Here is a 21105-nt window from a genome sequence, read left to right as displayed (position 1 = left end):
CTATGCAGCCTGCGGAAAAGAAGGAAATCTTACCTTTTGCAATGGCATGAATGGATCTGGAGATTATTATGCTAAGTAAAATAAGCCAGGCAGAGAAAGATAAATATCATATGATCTAAGTTATATGTGGAATCTAAGAAACATGATGAGCTGAAGAATGGAATAGAGGCAGAAGCAGAGTCATGGGGAGCAGAGGGACAGCTGTCAGAGGGAAGGGGGATGAGGGGATGGGATCAGAGAAGGTGAAGGGATTAGTGAAATTATATATACATAACACATAGATACAGGTAACAGAATAACAAATCCCAGAGGGAAGGAAGGGAGAGATTCAGGGAAGCAGAGCAAAAGGGTGTAACGGGGGGCACATTGTCTGAGGGTGAGGGTGTTATATTAAGTTGGATACTTGAATACATGTTAACACAATAAATTTAAAACTTTAATTAAAAAAATACAGAGAAAATAACTGTAAAATTCAAAATTTTTGGATATTAACCACCTTCAACAGACTCTGTATAACCAGTGGATCAAAGTAAATATCAAAGCAGAACGAGAAAATATTTTAACAAAAATGAAAATGAAAACAATAATTGCGGTATTCAGCAAAAGCAGTGTGCAGATGATAGTTTATACTAAAACATTAATATTTAGGGTGCAATGTCTATTAACTGATGTACAAATAAACAAATGTGGTATATCTATATTATGAAATAGTATCTGGAAATAAATAGCAATAAAATCATGATACATACTAAAATATGACTGAATCTTTAAAATAGTATGCTAAGTGAAGGAAACTAGTCATAAGAGTTCACATATTACATTATTCCATTTACAGAAAATGCTATATTTTATTAGAGGCATATACCAGATTAATGATTTGACAGATTTGAGGAGTTCCTTGTACAGGATTAAGGTATCACTTGAGTTATGAAAATGCTCTTCATGTGATCATCATGGTGGTAGCACAATTCTGTGAATACATGAGGAACTATAATATACATTTGAAATTTATCAACTGAATGGTGTGTAAATTACATGTTCATGAAGTTTTATTTAAAAGAAAAAATCTCTTGAAATATCATTCAGGTAATTTTTTGTCAGCCATATAAAGGCTTTATCTTCCTTTCTTCACAAAAAGAGACTATAGACACCATCACTTCCCATCCTACAGTTTTTACATTTATCTATAATACATAATATATCATAGATATATTATAGAGTTGACCCATAGCTGAATGATAGCATTTGCAGATATTTTTATAAAAAATAAGTAATCTAACATGATTTTTTGCCTTGCATAAAATATTCCTACTGTTAATGAAAATTTATCACTTTCAGGTGTCGAGTTATATTTTAACGTTCTCATTGATTTCTACTTGGACATAAGTATCAACAATGACAGGAGGGTTCAGGAGTTTGGAAAGAAGCATTTGTTCCACCAGGATGTCTACGAAGTGGATTTCAGTTCTGCTGCTGCTACAGCTGAGCTGTTCCATTAGCCCTGCGTGTTGTGGAAAGGTGCTGGTGTGGCCCACAGAATACAGCCACTGGATCAATATGAAGACAATCCTGGATGAGCTTGTCCAGAGAGGCCATGAAGTGATCGTTCTGACATCTGAGGCTGCAATTCTTGTTGATTTCTCCAAAGGATCGGCTATTAAATTTGAGATTTATCCTACATCTTTAACAAAAGATGATTTTGAAAATTTTTTCATGAAGATGGTCTCTAAATGGACAGATCTGCCAAAAGATAGATTTTGGACTTATATTTCAGCAGTCCAAGAAATCGTTTCAAAATATTCTGATTGTGTACAAACCCTCTGTAAAGATGTAGTTCTGAATAAGAAACTTATGACAAAACTACAAGAGTCAAAGTTTGATGTCATTCTTGCAGACCTGGCCTTACCCTGTGGGGAGCTGCTGGCTGAGCTCCTTAAGATTCCTCTTGTTTACAGCTTCCGCCTCTCTCCTGGCAACACATTTGAAAGGCAGAGCGGACACCTTCCCTTCATTCCGTCCTATGTACCTGTTGTCTTGTCGGAATTAAGTGATCAAATGACATTCATGGAGAGGGTAAAAAATATGATGTATGTGGGTTTTTTTGACTTCTGTTTCCAAACATTTAATCAGAAGAGGTGGGGTCAGTTTTACAGTGAAGTACTAGGTAAGTCATCCTTTTATTTGACAGCATGAAGTCCTAATGTTTCCACTACATGGGAGATTAAGTTTATATAAATATGAAGTCAAAGATATTTGTTCTTTATAAGTAAAATGATAAAGTAAAATTATAAAATGATTTCTCATTCTTACAAATATTATAAAAACACCTAAGTTATGGGGTCATTGAGGAATTACTTCATCTTACATAGTCTAGTGTGATATAAAAACTGAGCTATTTTGCCATACTATCTGAGAAAATCTATCAAAATAGAGAGAGATAAAGTGGCCCTATGTCAGCCTCAGCAACCTATAATTTGAGGTTCCTAATAATTTCACACCCTTTCACTATGTACATCTTCTGTTTAAAAACTAAAATTTTGTTTAAAAAATGTGACATGTAAATAAGTGAAAACTCTCAAAAAGACAAAATGAGCCAAAATTAAGAATGAGCACATCTATTACCAAATGTAATAAAAATATTCAAGCTGTTTTTATTTTTTTTATTAATTCACAAGTATTATTAAGCTTTTAAAATCTACCAAATGTTGTTAAAGTACCAAAACATTGAGCCACATTCTAAAGGCCTCAATTATAGTAAAATCAAAGATCAAAAAAAAGCTTGCTAAATAGTAAAAAGTACACTAAATAATCTAGAGAAAGTGTTTTCATGGCTATGGTAGGTATAATTGATATAGGAATGGAAATTGTTTATATTTGCATATGTTACTTTTACAGGTTTACAGAGTAAACAAATGCATTTTTACTTCTAAAGTAGGTTAGAAATCATTTTCTATGATTGTAGATTTACTAATATGATATTAGAAAAGACTTACATTTATGAAAAAATACATATTGTTCATATATAAGCATTGTACAAATATGTTTCTATTTTCAAACTATAGACATTTTAAACATCTTTGGCTATATTATTTTCTCAGAAAACTAAATGGTATATTCACAACTCAATGTATTCATTTTCTTTCCTTTTTGTTTGCTTTTTTTTCCCCTTCAGGAAGACCCACTACATTATCTGAGTTAATGGGGAAAGCTGAAATATGGCTCATTAGAACCTATTGGGATATTGAATTTCCTCGCCCACTTCTGCCACATTTTATATTTGTTGGAGGGCTCCACTGCAAGCCTGCTAAACCCCTGCCTAAGGTAAACCTATTCTTGTATGTTTTATGTTGTTTACTTTGCACTTTAAGTAGAAATGATTTTGTATACTTCACTCAGAACATCTGATCACACTGAGAACCTTATGAGTATCCAGGTAAAGTGACCTGACAATTAAACACTCACAGATTTCTATACTGTTTCAAGAATTTGATTGTCATTATTATTACAGGATAAAGAAATATACTTGGGAGACTTTGGAAACAGGATAAGTTAAGTTAAGATCTTTATTAATCAACACATAAAGTATCAGCTATTAATTCAAAGAATCATTATAAAGTGACTAAATAGTGCGAAGGTAAGGGAAGAATATGCAGGGAAGCAGTGTAGACACAGTGTGTGCTCCCACACACTAGACATTCTACTTGGAAAAATATAATATAAGAAAACAATAAAAATAGAAAAATATTATCATAAAGAAAAATTAAAGCTATGATAATTCTAGAGAACATCTCACTGGACTGGATCAGCACCAGTGACAACAGCAATCTGGCATAACTTAATATAAGAAATCCCTTGTTTTTGTTTCCATTCAACAACAAAAATTTGTTATTTATCCATGACCAAGTGTGCCTCTGTGGAAGTTTGGGATCCAGCAATAAATGCTATGGCTCCTTGGAAGAGACTCACACATTGCCAATCAGGTAATAGGCAGAAAAAAATCCAGTACTGGCTGCAATATCCACAGGATATTGTGAATTGGTTACTCCTCCTCGTGGCTGCCATCCAGCAGTACCTACAGAGCCCAGAGTCGGACAGCCACCGCTGGGTTAGAAACAGTGGTGGAATTCAGCCGGTTCACACTGGTTTGGCATAACTGATACCTAATTTTTTGTTGAGTTCAGTGAATTGTTTTTAAAATGACACTTGTGATCAGAGTTCTCTTGAAGGTGGGCGCCTGGGAAGCTCCCCAATTAAGAAATCACAAATTTACATTTCCTACTCTTTTTTAATAATCATCTGTGCAACCGCATATTCTAAGCACCTGTAGAAATGTTCATTCTGTCCATAGGTTAAAAAATAACAAGTGAGGATGCCAAGCAAGAAGCAATATATAAATATCTTAAGTAACAGTTTTATTGTTTTTTGTCAGGTATTATTTAAAATTTTTTTTATAACATAATCTAGTTGTTGTTGTGAGTTGGGGGTGCAGAGAGAGATCAGCAGACGAAATATCAGTAAACTAGCAAAGGACCACAGCTCGCTCAGGAAAATGGCACCGAGTTCATGCTGTGTCCTATTTTTATTCATAAGATTTCAAAAAGCTTGTTTACTTAGAGATTGCCATAGCATCAAGCATAACCTTTACTTAAAGATACATGGAATACATCTGCATTATTGCTTAATAACAATACAATATCAAAAGGCATTAATTGCTATTGCTTCTACAGTTCCCACAACATTCCTTTATCTCAAGGAATATCCTTGAAGGGAGCAGTAAAATCTTATGAGAATGTTTTACTGAGAAGAGAGTCTAGCAACCATCTTTGGTCACATAGACTTGTTCTAGCGACTCGCCTTTGAATCACAAAACAATTATCTTGGCAAAACATTATTTTCTTGTTAGCTGTGTTCCCATACAGGGTCATGCATTGAATTATTCCACTACATCTAGTTTTGTGTATCTCTTTTATATTCTTATGGAAGTATTAAATGCATGAAATAAAATAATAAACTACCTTTCAGTATATCTTTTTTATACTTAAAACAGTATCAGGGTAGAGAACTGGTTGTTAAATTATTTGAATCCCACCTCTGGTTAGAGAGCATTTGATGAAATCCAGATTTCCATAGCAGTACTAGCACATTGTTGGAGCACAAAATATATGTGTTTGCATGCATTGATGTAGGTGAGAGAAGAGATTGACTTTACCAGCAGCATTCTTCCTCCAAGGCTGCACAGCTTAGGGATAAAGGAGATGGTCTTTACTGCCACAGGGGACAGAGAGAGCTGGTGAGTAGATGCCGAGTTTCCCTGGTGTGCAGGATGCTCCAAAGGGGCTCATTTCTCTGTCACAGCATCAGTACCTGGTGAGAGGGAGCAGACAGGAGAGTGCCATGTGAGGTTCCCAGAGGATATTAGAGAGAAACAGTCTTTCCTGACAGCATTCTGTACTCCATCAAGAAGCCTGACCACAAACCATGAAGGAAACCTCTCCTACAGATTCCCACAATGAGCCTGTGGGCACCTACAATGAACTGCATTCCAAACCCATGCCTCCTTGTCTGCTGCCAACCTCATGTACAAGCTGCCAACGGCAGCACAAGAGCAAGATTTGGTGGAAGACTGGAGAGCAATAGTAGAATGCAGCTACAGTTTGTTAACAAGAGAGAAACCACAAACTTGAGCTGTATCACCACCATCATGTCTGGTCCTTATAGGATGAAGGGAAGACAAACAAACTTAAGAATTCTTCCACAAGAATCTTCCAAAATTATCTACAAAAAACACAGAACCTTCTGCTTCTGCATGTTGGTAGGAATGTAAAATCAGTACAACCACAATGAAAAACAGTATGGAGGTTCTTCAAGATATTAAATTAGAGCTACCATATGATCTAAAAATCCCACTTCTGACTATTTTCCAAAAATAAGAAAAACAGGATATCAAAAATATATCCATTATTCCATGCTCACTACATCACTATTCACAACAGCCAATAAATGAGACCTAAGTGTCTGTCAACAGATAAATGAGTAAAAAGCTGTCAAGTACACACACACACACACACACACACACACACACACACACACACACACACACACACTAGAACATTATTCAGCCTTCAGCCATGAGAAAGAAAGATATTTTACCATTTGGGACAACATACTTGGACCATAAAGGCATTATGCAAAGTGACATAAATCACACAGAAAGAGACAAATAATGTACGATATCATTTATATAGTGAATCTAAAAAAGGAAAGTACAACAAACAGAGTAGAATGATGATTACACCGAACTGGTTAAAGTGAAATGGGGTTGAGAAGTTGACCAAAGGGTACAAACTTGGAACTTGAAGATAATTAAGTTCAGGAGATATAGTAATTATAGCCAACAATACAGTGTTATATAATTGAAAGATTCTATAGACTAAATCTTAAATGTTCTCACCACAAACACAAAAATATATTTATGCTACCTAATAGAGGTGTTCACTAATGCTAAAATGGTAATGATATTATAACTTATAGATAAATCAACTCAACATCCTGTATACCTTAAATTTATTGAACATTATATGGTAATTATGTCTCAATTTTTTAAGCAAAAGCTTAAAAACAATAATTAGAATGAAAAAGTAAACTTTTGGTATTAGAAAGGTAATACTATTTTACAAAAAAAGGTAAAAAATAAAAAACAAATCAAGGGTAAAAATAGGTAAGTATGAAGGTTGGACTAGATTCCATGAAAGTTTTTGTTCCTTATACATTTGAGGGCGAGGGTGTAGGAAGTACATCGAGCAATATTTTTCACACAGAAAGTAATAAATTTAAGTATTCATAAGGATCAGGGAACACAGTGAGAAAACCTGAAACAATCCTTGGTAACATGACTTCACTATAAATTTTAGCTACTCAAGAGGGTGACCAGCCCTCTGCTACAGAAAGTCCAGCTGAACATCTCCAGCTAGGGACAGGTGCCAATATAAACTATAAAATGTATTTGTGTTAGTTATACAAAATTGTGTTTCCAGCTTAGAAAAGTAAGACCAATGACTTATAACAATCTACCCTAATATTTTATTCAGCCCCTAGAACATGGAAACTTTAAAAATAAATTAGCTAAAGAAGCAAAAAACCTACCATTACTGATGGTTTATTAGTTAGAAAATCAAAGTGTTAATGATTAAAAATTATGAGTACAGGTTAATGATTACTGGATTAAATGAAGCCTTACTCTGCTTTTATGAGACTTATTTATATAATTAAAGAAAAACAAATTTTGGTGTACCTTGCCCCGATAATTACAAAGCAAGTAACTAGGCTCTGGCTGGTTAGCTCAGTGATAGAGTGTTGGCCCGGTGTTTGGAAGTCCTGGGTTTGATTCCCAGCCATGGCCCACAGGAGAAGCGCCCATCTGCCTCTCTACCCCTCCCCCTCTCCTTCCTCTCTGTCTCTCCGTTCCCCTCCCACAGCAAAGGCTCCATTGGAGCAAAGTTGTCCCGGGTGTTGAGGATAGCTCCGTGGCCTCCCTCAGGTGCTGGAATAGCTACAGTTGCAATGGAGCAACTCCCCAGGTGGGCTAAGCATCGCCCCCTAGTGGGCATGCTGGATGGATTTTGGTGGGTGCATGTGGAAGTCTGTCTTCTCACTTCAGAAAAATACAAAAAAAAAAACAAAAAAAAAAGAAGCAAGTAACTACACTGCTGACAAAAATTAGGGGAACAGGGAAAGTGCAGATACTCCAGTACTTTTAGCCTTTTGTATACTGTATTTTCACCAATGAAATAAAAGTGGGTTTTGCATTTCATTTGCATAATTGAACAACTTTCTTTGACATGCCGTTTGTTTTCTGATGTTCTTGTTTAATAAAAAAATAAAATACTTCTTTCTTTAATAGCTATTCATTTTGAAATATCTCTTAACATTTGTGAGCAGTACATATTACTAAACAAGTTAAAATAGCCAGTAAATGAAAATATATCATATATTTCATGATTAAGATCTATTTAATTATAACTCTTCTCCATAATGAAAATAGTGAGATCCAATGGCGTTTCTTATGCTTCTTCTGCCTTACAAGGACAAACTATTAAGACTTTGAATGAGAGTTAGGGGAGGGGGTGGACAGGAGCACACAATCCACAACATTCATTGACACAGATGTTACTTCCCGGCTAGGACCCTTGTTTACTACTGTTCTTCAATGTTCATTCTGCTGCAGCAAACTACCCTCTGTCTTCTACACAGAATGCTCTTCCATACCAGGGAAGTGCTAATATTAGCAAGACTCCCGGGGAGCACCGTACACCACTAAAGCTTCTAATCTCTAATCTGAAGGTATCACAGTAAAGAATGCAAGCATTTAGGAAAAAATTATATGTCCTTACCTGATAAAGTCATCTTTGTCCATCAAATAGTCCCACATGTTACAAAATCCTTTGTTGGTTACGATTTGCTGTATGTTATCTGCTAAACTGAAATCTTCTGGTATTATCAGGATTTAGAATGAATGAATATCATCAAAAAAAAAAAAAAAAAAAGAGAATTGAAGGAAATTTAACCCAGGTTATATATAACATATCTGAATTCCTAAGGACATTTTCCTAAGTAATATAACCCACTCACAAAAAGATACATACTGTATGATTACACTAATACATGGTATCAAAACTAGTCAAGTTCATAGAAAGAGAAAGAGGAATGGTGAGTGTCAGAAACTGGGAAATGGGAAATGGTGAATTACAGGATAAGAAGCACAGTTCCAATGTGCAAGGAGAAAGAGTTCTGGAGAAGGGTTGCACAACAATAAGGATAACTTTACTATGTATCCGTACACTAGTAAATAGTTAAGGTGATGTTTATATTGTATGGATTTTAACACTTTTATAAAACACAAGCACTACACTAATAAGTCATAAGTCATAATTTTCTGTCTTTAATTGTTTTTAGCAGTCCTTCAATAGTTTCACTGCTCTATTGCTGTTTTGTGATGGGAACTATTCTTCCTTCACAGGAAATGGAAGAGTTTGCCCAGAGCTCTGGAGAACATGGCATTGTGGTGTTCACCCTGGGTTCCATGGTCACAAACATGACAGAAAAAAGAGCCAATGTGATTGCATCAGCCCTTGCCCAGATTCCTCAAAAGGTTAGATAAAGTACCTTAGAGTAACAACTAATGAGTGTATTAAACTCTGTAAAGGGTCAATTACAGAAATTTCTCCATAAAAGGTAAAATATGGTAATAGCTCCAATTTACCTCACATATTAATTTAAAAACAAACTACATATGGCAGGTTTTTGTTTATCAATGACTTTGATATTAAAATAGTCATCACCAAGAAGTATATTTAAGAGGGACACTGTGCAGTTTGGCATTGTCATAGTATTGAAGGAAGGAACAGATATCACCTAATTCTTTCCTGTCATTTGCTCCATTTCTTTGCGGGACTACTAAGGTAAGGTGCACAGTACAGATGTTCTCAGAAAGCAGTAAAAAAATTTAACAGTAACATTAAATTGGAAATGATAACAGTCTGAACGCTGTCACACAGTTTAGACTTGGCAGGTGATCCAGACTTCTCTTACTTCCTCTGAATTCTGGAGTAGACCCACTCACTGTGTTTCTCAAGGTGATACTGAGAGAAACGGTGTACAGGGCTCACCAGCTGCATCAGACACAAGCCAGAACAATGACTGAGAGAAAGAGAAAAACCATCCTGTGAAAAAGAAAGAGAAAACTTCTCTGGTCAGCTGGGCCCTGCTAGATTCTGAAGCAGGAGACAAAAAAAAGAAAGAATGGACGTGGGTTACCCCTTAGGAGACACTAAATTTTATAAAATGTGGTCCAGAAACAACCAATCAGAACAGTAACTTCTGATTAAAGATGAGGAGGCAGAGGAGATGGAAGATGAGGAGGAGAAAGAAAGGAAGGGGAGGAGTTCGAGGAAGGGAGAGGAGAAGGAGAAGAGGATATAAACAAGAATCAACCAGTAAGGCGAGCATGGGACATTTTCAGAAACCCCCTCTATCTTCATTATAAAATATGGTAGGATATTATTGAAACACATAAAAATCACTTGAAGTCTCTGGGTATTTGTGAACTACTTTTCATTTCATAACTAATGCAGCTTTCTCTTTATCACATATGCTATTTTGCTAAGAATCTTAAGTTACTTTAATACTCACATAGAAAATAGATGTTCATTTATAAACTAGAATCCAGCTTGGTAGTGGACTGAGAATTTGCTTGACAATTTATGATTAAACCATAATAGTGAATCAGTGCACTGTAGCACATTGTGAAGTACTAATAGTCAGTTGAATAGAATTTAGTAACATCCTCATATTTTATCTCTAAAAAATATATATTTTTTTTTTATGATATGCCAATGGACTTTTTTTTTCTACATTTTAAGAGAATTTTTAAGCCTAGCTGGAGTCATTATAATGGATACATGTATCAATTATTACTTGGAAGTAATAATTAATAATTAGTAAATTAAAGTGAACTACACATACTCATTAAGCAGAAATATGTATAATGAATGAATAAATTGTTAAATATAAGAATGAGTTAATTCTCACAAATTACTAATTGTAATAATTTTATAAATCAAAATGTAATACTTTAATAAAATAACTTATGAAACTAGTGAATATAAGTAACTCAATTCTTCATCATTCAAAAAAAATATATACAGTGACCATTAAAACTGGAAGATGAGAGCTAGTATAATAAATTGTGAAAACAAAATAAATGTGTTGATAATTAGTAATTTGCTGGGTTTTGCACTACAATTATATGACTTTGGTACCTAAAAATTTTATATATGTACTTGAACTGGTCATTGCTAATCTCATTGTGTAACCTCTCAGTATGAAACATCATGATTGCATTTATGCCTGACTGAAAATAAAAATAAGTGCATGTAATACCAGCATGTACATTACTTACATCAGTGTTTTATTGGTTCTCATTCTCTAACATGTTGTGTCCTCATTTGGTTATCTGTACTATGTAACGTGTTTAACTATTATATATTAATCTAAATAGATTAATTATCTCTTAATCTAAATAGATTTCTGATATGCTATAACTCTGTAGTTTGACTCATCAAGTACATTATTCTCTTACCCTAACAGGTGATATGGAGATATGATGGCAAAACACCAGATACCTTAGGGCCCAATACTCGACTTTATAAATGGCTCCCCCAGAATGACCTTCTTGGTAAGACTCTGGAAAACATTGAAGTCAGACTCAATTCATCAATAATGATATACAGTTCACTAGAAAAGAAATTTATTAAACACTTCTCATTGAAAATCTCAATAATAAAAACTAACTTTTATATATATATTTCTGTCCTAGGTGAAAAGTAAGATATATCAGTTGGCATCTTATTTTACACAGTCACATTCCTTATGGCCACATACAAAATAATTTTTATTTCACATGTAATGACCTCTCACAGAAAATATCTCAACACTTTCTCAATTATCACTCTCTCTCCTAATTTTCTCCTTATATCAAACCTTTAACCCACTGTAAGGGTGTGCACATGCCCTGAAAAATACCAGCTCTATTATTATTGCCAGTGACTTTCCATTTCCCATTGGGAAAACAATCAAAATATCTTTCCAAAGTAACAACATACCTTATGATGTGAAGCTTTTCCTTCATCTGGGTCCTGGGCCAAGACCCTCACATTGCCTGCTGCCTTTTACCCTACATATCAGACTCAGTATTTTCACTATTTTATTAAGAGAATATATTCTAAAATACCCCACCATATTTTTTTGTAATCAGTTTTTTTTTTTTCATAATGCAAAATATTCTCTTTCAGTTTGTTCACTGGCAACTTGTATTTTTTTCAAGTTGCTAAAAACACACCAATGATCTGGCTAAGTCTACACTGTCTTTCCAGCAGACTTAATGTGGCTCATCTTTTGAGTTCAGAAAGACATATTAATACAGTCTGAAGTGTATATATTCCGTTAATAAATACATTTTCTCTACCAGTGCCTTTATCACCAAATTTTCTTCCATTTCAACACTTACAATTCATAATTCGCTGAAATTCACCCAATCCTAGGTCATCCCAAAACCAAAGCCTTTATCACTCATGGTGGAACCAATGGCATCTATGAGGCGATCTACCATGGGATCCCTATGGTGGGCCTTCCCTTGTTTGCGGATCAACCTGATAACATCGCTCGCATGAAATTCAAGGGAGCAGCTATAAGATTGGACTTGGACACTATTTCAAGTACGCAATTGCTCAATGCATTGAAAACAGTCATTAATGATCCTTTGTAAGTATCTCATATTTCTTTCTTTTTTAAGTGACAGGAGGAAAGATAGATAGTGAGATAGATTCCCACATGTGCCCCTATTTAAATCCACCTGGTAACCCCTGTCTGGGGCAAATGCTCAAATCAACCAAGCTATCCCCATTGCTTGGGGTGATTCTTGAACCAATTGAGCTATTACCAATGCCAGGGGACCCTCCACCATTTGATCCACTGACTGTGAGAGGGGAAGAGAAAGAGAGAAGAGGGAGAGAAAGGGGAAGAGAAACTGATGGTTGTTTCTTGCTTGTTCTCTGACGAGGGATCGAACCTGGGATGTCCACACACTGGCCAATGTTCCATCCATTGAGCCAACCATCCGGGGTCACATTTTTCTTAGTAGATACTGTTTAGAGATAGGTTCTTTTCTCAATGGTGTATATAACTTTCACCCTATTTTTAAAATGCTAATTTTGACATTAACATGATTACCCATCTTAAATCTATTTTTATTTTCAGCCACACATTTATTTCAAAGTTAGACTGTAACCCCATGTATAAATGGGTAGCTAACTAGTACTACAATCTTCACCTCTAATCTTTAAAGTTATATAAATAATTGTAAAGATACATTTTTAAAAATATGGTATAGCACATAGAAGGAAATATGATAAACCAGAAGAAAAATTATAAATTATTTCAATTCAATACCTATAATTTCTGCCTTAGCAGTGTTGATACAAATGATAGAGCATAGATGTGAAATTCTGAAGTTTTGAGTTTGAAACCCCAAAGTCACCAGCTTGAATGCAGACTGATTGGCTTGAGTGCAGTGTGGCCAGCTTGAGTGTAATGTCAACATCTTGAGCTCAGGTTTGCCAGTTTGAGCATGAAGTGGCTCGCTTAAAAGTACGATCATCATGAGCCTATAGTTGCTGGTTTGAGCTCTGGGTCACTAGATTGAACAGTAAATCACTGGCTCAACTTGAGCCCCAGGATCAAGGCACATATGAGATGATATCAATGAACTACTAAAGTGAAGCAACTGTGAGTTGATCCTTATTCATTTATTCATCTGTGGATATTTTTCTTGTTTCCAAGTTTAACTACCATGAATATTGATCATAATGTTTTTAGTGCGAATATATAAATATTTTAGAGATGTCAAAAATTATAACCTAAACAACCTAAGTCATTTAAACACATGGAATTTCAGAGTGCATTCTAAAAATTAGCTATATTTACTATTTAGAAGTCATGCTTATGTAGAAGTGTACAAGAAGATTATATGATAAAAAGCTAGTGACCATACAAAGAAGCAGCTATACTATAATCAGACACTTTAGACTAGAAGCGCTAACTAAAATTCCAAATAAGAATTTTATAATGATAAAAAGGTTAATCTTTTAAATCAATACATATTATTATTTGGTAAACCCTCCAGATAGATCCCCATATAAAACAGTAAAAGGAAACAAAAAGGAAGATCCAAATGCAAACCTTCAATCATAACAGTATGTTTTTTTTGAAGATTTTTTTATAATAAAAAAGATGACATAATAAATAAATAGATTAATATTTTAAAACACAATTCTAAAATCTAACCTATTTTACATACACTCAACAGTGGAGAGGATATAGTTTTTAAATGTAAAAGGAATAATAATAGAACTTACATACTAGGTAAAAACCAGACTCAGTATTTGAAATTTTCCAAATCATAAATAGAATAGGTCCAAGTCAATTAGAATTAAATTAGAAAAGAAAGAAACCCTAAATAAAAAAACCTCTAAATTTTAGAAATTAAGCAACACATTTGTAAATAATCAAGAATCAATTTTGAAATCATAATCATACATGTACCTTCTTCTCAGCAACTCCCCATACAGATATATATACAACAGATGTATAAACATGTAAGTCTAAAGATATATGCATATATGTGTTATGTTTATATGATTTTGGCTAAACCCCTTACCTTCTTTGATCCCATTCCCTTTCCCTCCTTTTGCCTGAAAATTGTCGGTCTGTTCCCTGTGCTCCCACTTTTGTTTCTATTTTGTTCCTCAGTTTACTGTTTTCATTAGATTCCATATATAAGTGAGATAATATATTTTTCTTTCTCTGCCTGGTTTATTTAACTTAGCATAATGATCTCCAGGTCCATTTAAGTTGTCACAAAAAGTAAGACTGATTTCTTTTTTATGGCCAAATAGTATTCCATTGTGCAAATGCAATACAGGGCATTTTTCATCCACTTATCTGCTGATGGACACTTGGGATGCTTCTAGATCTTAGTGATTGCAAACAATGCTGCAATGAACATAGCAGTGATGCCAGAGAGGCAGGGGGAGGTGGAGGTAGGGGTGTGGGCAAAAAGTGGTGGATAGAGACTTTGCATGGGACATAGGAAGTCATGATGTGGTGTGTAGAGTGTGTTATATTGAGTACAACACTCAAAACCATATCAACACAATAAATTAAAAATAAAAAAAATTTAAAAGACATATACAAAAATATTTACATTATCTTTAACAGAAATAGCTAAAAAATATTAATCCAAATATCAATCAAACATTATGAAGCAGTTATCTGTAGTACTGTCATACACTGGATAGTATACAGCAATGGAATCTACCAACAACTGCCACAGAAAAGACAAAAAGAAATAAGTGTTACTGTATGATTGTAATATAGAAATGAGAAAACTAGTCTATGATGCTAAAAGTCATGATAGTAGTCAATTTGTGGCAGGGATTCTGACAAAATGGTACAAAACAAGGGGGAGCTTCTAGTAGCTATCGGTATCCTCTATAACAGTGGTCCCCAACCCCCGGGCCACGGACCGGTACCAGTCCGTGGGCCATTTGGTACCAGTACAAAGAGAAAGAATAAATAACTTACATTATTTCCATTTTATTTATATTTAAGTCTGAATGATGTTTTATTTTTAAAAAATGACCAGATTTCCTCTGTTACATCCGTCTAAGACTCACTCTTGACGCTTGTCTCAGTCACGTTATACATTTATCCATCCCACCCTAAAGGCTGGTCCATGAAAGTATTTTCTGACATTAAAATGGTCCATGGCCCAAAAATGGTTGGGGACCACTGCTCTATAATTATCTAGATAGTACATACATTATTATACTGAGTTCATGACAATTTATAGGTAATTATGAAATTTTGAGCTACTGACTTAGAATAGGTGTAATTTTGTTATTTTTTATACTGAAATGAAAGATATGCTCTATAAAATGTACTGTTTGTTTTGAGGAGGCAGTAAGTTATAGTCAAAGACTGAATTCTGTCTTTGCTCACATATATACAACACAGGTTCATGTGGAAATTATACTAATTTCACAAGCCAGTAGCATACAGAATAATATCCCTTAATCTGCCAAATAAAGAAATAACATATATCAAACAAATGACTGGATAATCATACTATTTTTCTAGACAAGAAGATATGACAGAATAAAGTGCAAATTTAATAAAGAAAACATGGCTAACTAAAAGCTGATTTCCAACTGCCAGCACAAGAATAAAACTCCCCAGTTGTAAGAGCAGGTTGTTAGAGAGTAAAGACACCAGTGTTGGAGGCTGGCTGATCTCTTCCACAGGGCTGCTCTGAGGCATATCACCACTTTCTAAGAGACATGTGTCACCAAAACATGAAAGGGCCTTTGGACAGCATTTAAGTTAGTGAAGAGTCACCTTGCCCAAAGCAAAACTCTCCAATATTCCTCACAAATTCTCAGTGTTTATAGTTTAAATGTTTCTTTTCTATAGTTGCTCCTCCATATTTTGCTACCAATTAAGCCCCAGGCTGGGTGTTGGGGGCAGTGGGGGCTCTGCTAATAAACAAACACCAGATGTAGATAGACATCCTGGCAGGACTTAATTCATTCTTACATCAAAGTAACATATTTTTTTGTCTTTTTTATAAACAAGTGGATTAAAACAACTTCACTTAATTCATAAAAAAGTGTATTTGAAATTACATTAAATAAATGCACATGTATTTAGATATGCAGGAATCAAATACTGGAAAAAAAAACAACTTGGGAAAAATGCCTAGGGACATTGTAAATGTGGCAGGAAAAGCTTCTCTGAGCCATGGCATTGACACAGGACATCCATCAAAAGTTGAAAGAAGCCTTGCTGTGTCTCAGGGAAGACTGCTCCACGGGAGGATACAGAGAAGACAGAGTACAAAGGTGCTGACCTGTAAACACACTTGGCAGCTTCAGTGAACAAACAGTCAAAGTGCCAATGTGCCTACAATAGACTGTGCCTAGGATAAAGTCATAGGAGAGGACATTGCCAGGATCTGTCCATTGTCAAAATGCAAAATTTTACCCCGCAAATTAGCAGATTTAAATGGCTGTATTAAGCAACAAATGAATTGGGCAATATTCCATTAGCAACTGAAAGGGTCCTTAGAGGGGTTTTACCAAATGGAAGGTTTTTATAGGATGAAGGAGGTGTCAGAAGAGTTATTAGCAAAAGAAAAGAAAATGTTATTTTTAGACTAAGGCATCTTTTTTCAGGAAAGGAATGAAATGGGCTTCATTATGCAGATTGCCTCTTCTCTCTATGGAAGATGGATTGGGCCCAAGTAACAGATTACCTCATTGGTGTCAATACCATCTTGGTTGATGAAGATTATATATCTGGGAAAAGTTGAAACTTCAGTTAAATCAGGCAAGAAATCTAGATTTGCCATCATGGTGGTTTAACAAGAGTAATGCCATTTAGGGCTTATGGTTTTCTGTTTAACACCAGGTAGAGTGTTATAGGCCAAAAATGATTTGGAATTGATTGAAAAAGGGTTGAGATGCCAGATAGCCATTTTGCGCAAGAGATTGTCATAATTTTATGTGTTTGAAAACAGTATGTTTCTGCATTGAAAATAGATAATACATTTATAAAGAGAAGAAATACAGGGACTAGTGAGGAAACATTTCTCCTACTACGATATAGTTTGTTGGGCAGATAAAATATATTATGCTCACTTTGTTAAAGATGGCGCTGCCCACGTGGAAGCCGTCACCCAGGTGATATTAATGTATGTTGGGGGCAGGCTGTGGGCAGGCAGGATCCTTGCAGCCTGGAGCTTGGTTTCAGGACTAAGCCTTTCCTACCCTTTTTGATGTGGGGTGGTGCAAACCCAACATGCCCCAGATAAGTGACTTTGTATTAGAGACTTCCCTATTTTGTATATTGGATTAAAAGTTTTGATTTCGACACTATAAAATGGGGGCAGAATGGGAGCTTGCTCTCTTGGTTCCTGAGATTATCATTAGAGGAAAGAGCAGAGAGGAGAGCAGAGTAAGGCCATGTGGAGGAGGCCGGGAGAAGCAGCCAAGATGGCGGAGTGTTGAGGGAGAAGCCAGTTTGTGCAGAATTTGTGCAGGGAGAAGGAAGGAGATGGGGAACAGAGGTGAATAAGTCTGGTGAGCTAGAAACCTTTGATTCTAGGAAACTCGGATAAGTCAGTAGCTTTGTGAGCACTGAATGTGAGTGGGTTTTGGAGCCCAGTGTGGGTTTTTACTTGCCCGCCGGATGCAAGCTAGGATTAAAGATGATGGCCCATCAGTTTTGGCTCTGTTGTTTCTTTACCGACTGTCCGAATCCAATGCGAACCTGCTTGGGCCCGGCTGCTATGATAGTGGCCCTGGCTACTGGCTTTACATAATTCTTTAAAAGTATGAATAGCATTGTCCTAAAACTGCATTTCACCATCTGATTTATGTTGAGGAAAGAAAGTCTAAACATATCAAAAAATTATTTTTTTAAATTGTATTTACTGATTTTTTGAGAGAGGAGAAAGAGAGAGAAAAAGAAAGGGCGAAGGTGATGAGCAGAAAATATCAACTCTCAGCAGTTGCTTCCCCCATGTGCCTCAATGGGGCAATCCCAGGAAACTGAACCAGCAACCTCAGTAATCAAGGTGGACACTATTATCCACTGCGCTACCATAAATCAGGCTGAAAAGGTTGTATAATATTTGGTTAAAACAGTAACTGAGGACCAGCCCAAATCAAAATCAACAAATAAGAAAATGTCCTGGAGAGTGGCAGTGTGGCAGTTCCATTTATAGATTTAAAATCAAAAGAGAAGCATAAGAAAGGTTCCATGAAATCTCTTAGTGATAAGTTAAGGAAGAAGAAAAAAGCAAAGTGGAGGTGAGGGTAGAAGCTCTATAATTGGATAAAAGTAAAGTGGAGAAATATTAGTACATATTTCCTTTACATTAGTAGATAAATAGTTAACTTTTAACATTTATAGTGAATACAGCTGGCATATAGGCAACAAGACATATTTGGGGTCATTGTGCTCTGGTGCCTGTGGTCATGCCTGCAGAAAGTACTCTGGTGTGTAAGAACAATGGACAGGCTCATTTGGGTACAGATCAACCTTGTACTAAGGAAACTATAGGCCTGGGATAAGACTTCTACCTAGACTGGCCAGTTAGAAATTTATGATCAGATTGCACTGTGTGGTTACCTTGGGTCACTGAGCTTGATTGGCTTATTACATGACTCCTGATACTGTCAGGTCTGCTGTGTAGCCCCTTTTTTATTTACACTCATAGCCCTTAGAATGGCTACTATCATTTCCTGTGATAGAATGCTGTAGCTTCCCCCTTTTACCTTCAGTCTTCACTTTGTAAAGTATTTGCCATAAGAAAATTCTAATTTAAAAGGCAATCATCTAGGAACACCCAAATAAAACTATCCTTCTCCAATTCTATGACATTCATTTGAAATATATATATGACACTTCAAAAACCTCTCGTGGAAATGATTCACATTTGCAAAATAACGCCCTTTCATTATTGGTATCTTTATGTTTCCACTTTAGATATAAGGAGAATGCTATGAAATTGTCAAGAATTCAGCATGACCAGCCAATGAAACCTTTAGATCGAGCCGTCTTCTGGATCGAGTTTGTCATGCGCCACAAAGGAGCCAAACACCTGCGGCCAGCCTCCTATGACCTCACCTGGGTCCAGTACCACTCTCTGGATGTGATTGGGTTCCTGCTGGCCTGTGTGGCAACAGCTATATTTGTCATCACAAGATGTTGCCTGTTTTGTTGTCAGAAGTTTGCTAAATCAGGAAAGAAGAAAAAAAGAGAATAGTTGTTCTAAGTCCTGAAGCTGATGTCCCTCATAGATGGGACCCTTCCATCCAGTTATTTCAGCAAAATAAAGTGTGATGTAAGGGGCCTGCCTCCTTCACAAAATGACTTTTCACTATTTAGCTTCTCAGATCAAAATTTGTTTTCAAAAGATTAATTATCAGTCTAAGAGTTAAAAATATTCATGCCAAAAGGGTTAAAAAAATTGGAGAAAAATAAAATAACAATATAACTATATCAGTAAATATTAAATTTCATTATTCTGATTCTAACATAACAAAGAAAATGTTAAGGTTAAGATCCTTTAAGCATAAGGCATGAGTTGAAGAACAATAGTTTATTCAAAATATCAGTAGTAATGAGCAAATGCTCAGGAGAATTTTGTTGTTTGAGGCATATTTTGCTAAATAAATTATTTAATAGTTAGAATTGTGAAAATTCATTCATCCTTCCATGTCCTTATCAGACACCAGTAACGCTCCTTGGTTTTACATTTCATTCGCCTCAGCATCACTTGTTACCTAAAGACACTGCGATCCATTTGCCTTCATGCAGGTTAAGCCATTTCCCATTAAACTGTTATGTGCATTTAGAAATACAACAGCTAGCTTCTTCCCATTATAAAACTGAGCCACTTATGAAAGTCTTTGGTTTCAGTAGCTCATTCTCTTTACCTCATGACCCCTTAAAAAGAACACCTACTTGCTTTCATCTCATTTCAGTCTTGATGATGGATATATGGTACCAGTAATAGGTTTGATAATTGTTAGGTAAAAATAGAGGCCGTTCACCCCCATTCTATAGCCAGGAACCAGTTTGACTGCTGACTGATGGCTGAACCCTGCAGGGGAAAATCAGTTTATCTATCACTGAGACAGGCCAATGAAGACAGATACTGAGGCTTGCTGTACTAGGAGCTGAAACCTAGGGACTTGACAGAAAACTCTCAAGCCTTTATATCCCCATTCCTCACCTTTCATATAAAAGAGAGTGTCTTCTCTCTGCTCGGGGCTGACACAGCTTAGTCTGCTTCTATCCAGCCGCACTTGGGCATATTTAATAAATTTTTACTTTTAATACATTTTGGTCTCATGTTCTTCATGCAGCTCCACGATTTCCACATTTCAATAATGTCTAGCCTGAGACTGAATTTATTTTAAAACAAATTAAAACTTTAATGCTGGGATAATTTTACAAAAAGTTTATGACAATAACTTCCATACAACTTCTCTTGGTAACTGACACATAAATGAAGAAAAACAGAACTAAAAATGTAGTGCTCTAAAGGGACTTACTGAATTTTCATTCCAAATGCACATGTACATATATGTTTCCACTTCTTGCAAAACAAGGCACAGGATCATTTAGTTACTTACAGGCATGTGGAAAATTCAATGTGTTTGATAAAGGCAGTTTGAAATTCTTATTATTCCATAAAAGCATTATTCCCTTGATTAGCATGTCTCATACTTTCTGGCTTCTCTTAGAAACCTACTGTTCCATCCATCCCATAAAGCTAATATGGAAACAAAAAGTTCTTTGGCATAATAAATAAAATACAATCACCATGTTCTCTCAAACCTAGAGACACTATTGCTGACCATCATCAATAACAATGCAAAGTATACAGAAATCATGTAAATTTTCTAAAAATAGAAAAAT

At 35.5% G+C, this 21105-nt stretch overlaps 1 protein-coding gene across 3 annotated transcripts in view; it reads left to right on the top strand.

Moving 5' to 3' along the window:
* LOC136406163 (UDP-glucuronosyltransferase 2B31-like) overlaps positions 1–20515 on the top strand; it is a 74439-nt gene extending 53924 nt beyond the window's left edge. For all 3 annotated transcript variants that reach the window (XM_066386024.1, XM_066386023.1, XM_066386022.1), the window contains exons 2-7: positions 1339–2164; positions 3173–3321; positions 9017–9148; positions 11146–11233; positions 12099–12318; positions 19165–20515. In XM_066386024.1, coding sequence (XP_066242121.1) covers positions 1396–2164; positions 3173–3321; positions 9017–9148; positions 11146–11233; positions 12099–12318; positions 19165–19444 — 1638 coding nt within the window. In that variant the 5' untranslated portion in view covers positions 1339–1395 and the 3' untranslated portion in view covers positions 19445–20515. The remainder of the gene's footprint in view (positions 1–1338; positions 2165–3172; positions 3322–9016; positions 9149–11145; positions 11234–12098; positions 12319–19164) is intronic.
* Positions 20516–21105: the final 590 nt, after the last annotated feature.

The sequence above is a fragment of the Saccopteryx leptura genome, chromosome 5, assembly GCF_036850995.1.
Source record: "Saccopteryx leptura isolate mSacLep1 chromosome 5, mSacLep1_pri_phased_curated, whole genome shotgun sequence".
In the NCBI taxonomy this organism is placed as follows: Eukaryota; Metazoa; Chordata; class Mammalia; order Chiroptera; family Emballonuridae; genus Saccopteryx; species Saccopteryx leptura.
The sequence above is the reverse complement of the archived record's forward strand: the minus strand, read 5'-3'. Positions and strand labels throughout refer to the sequence as shown.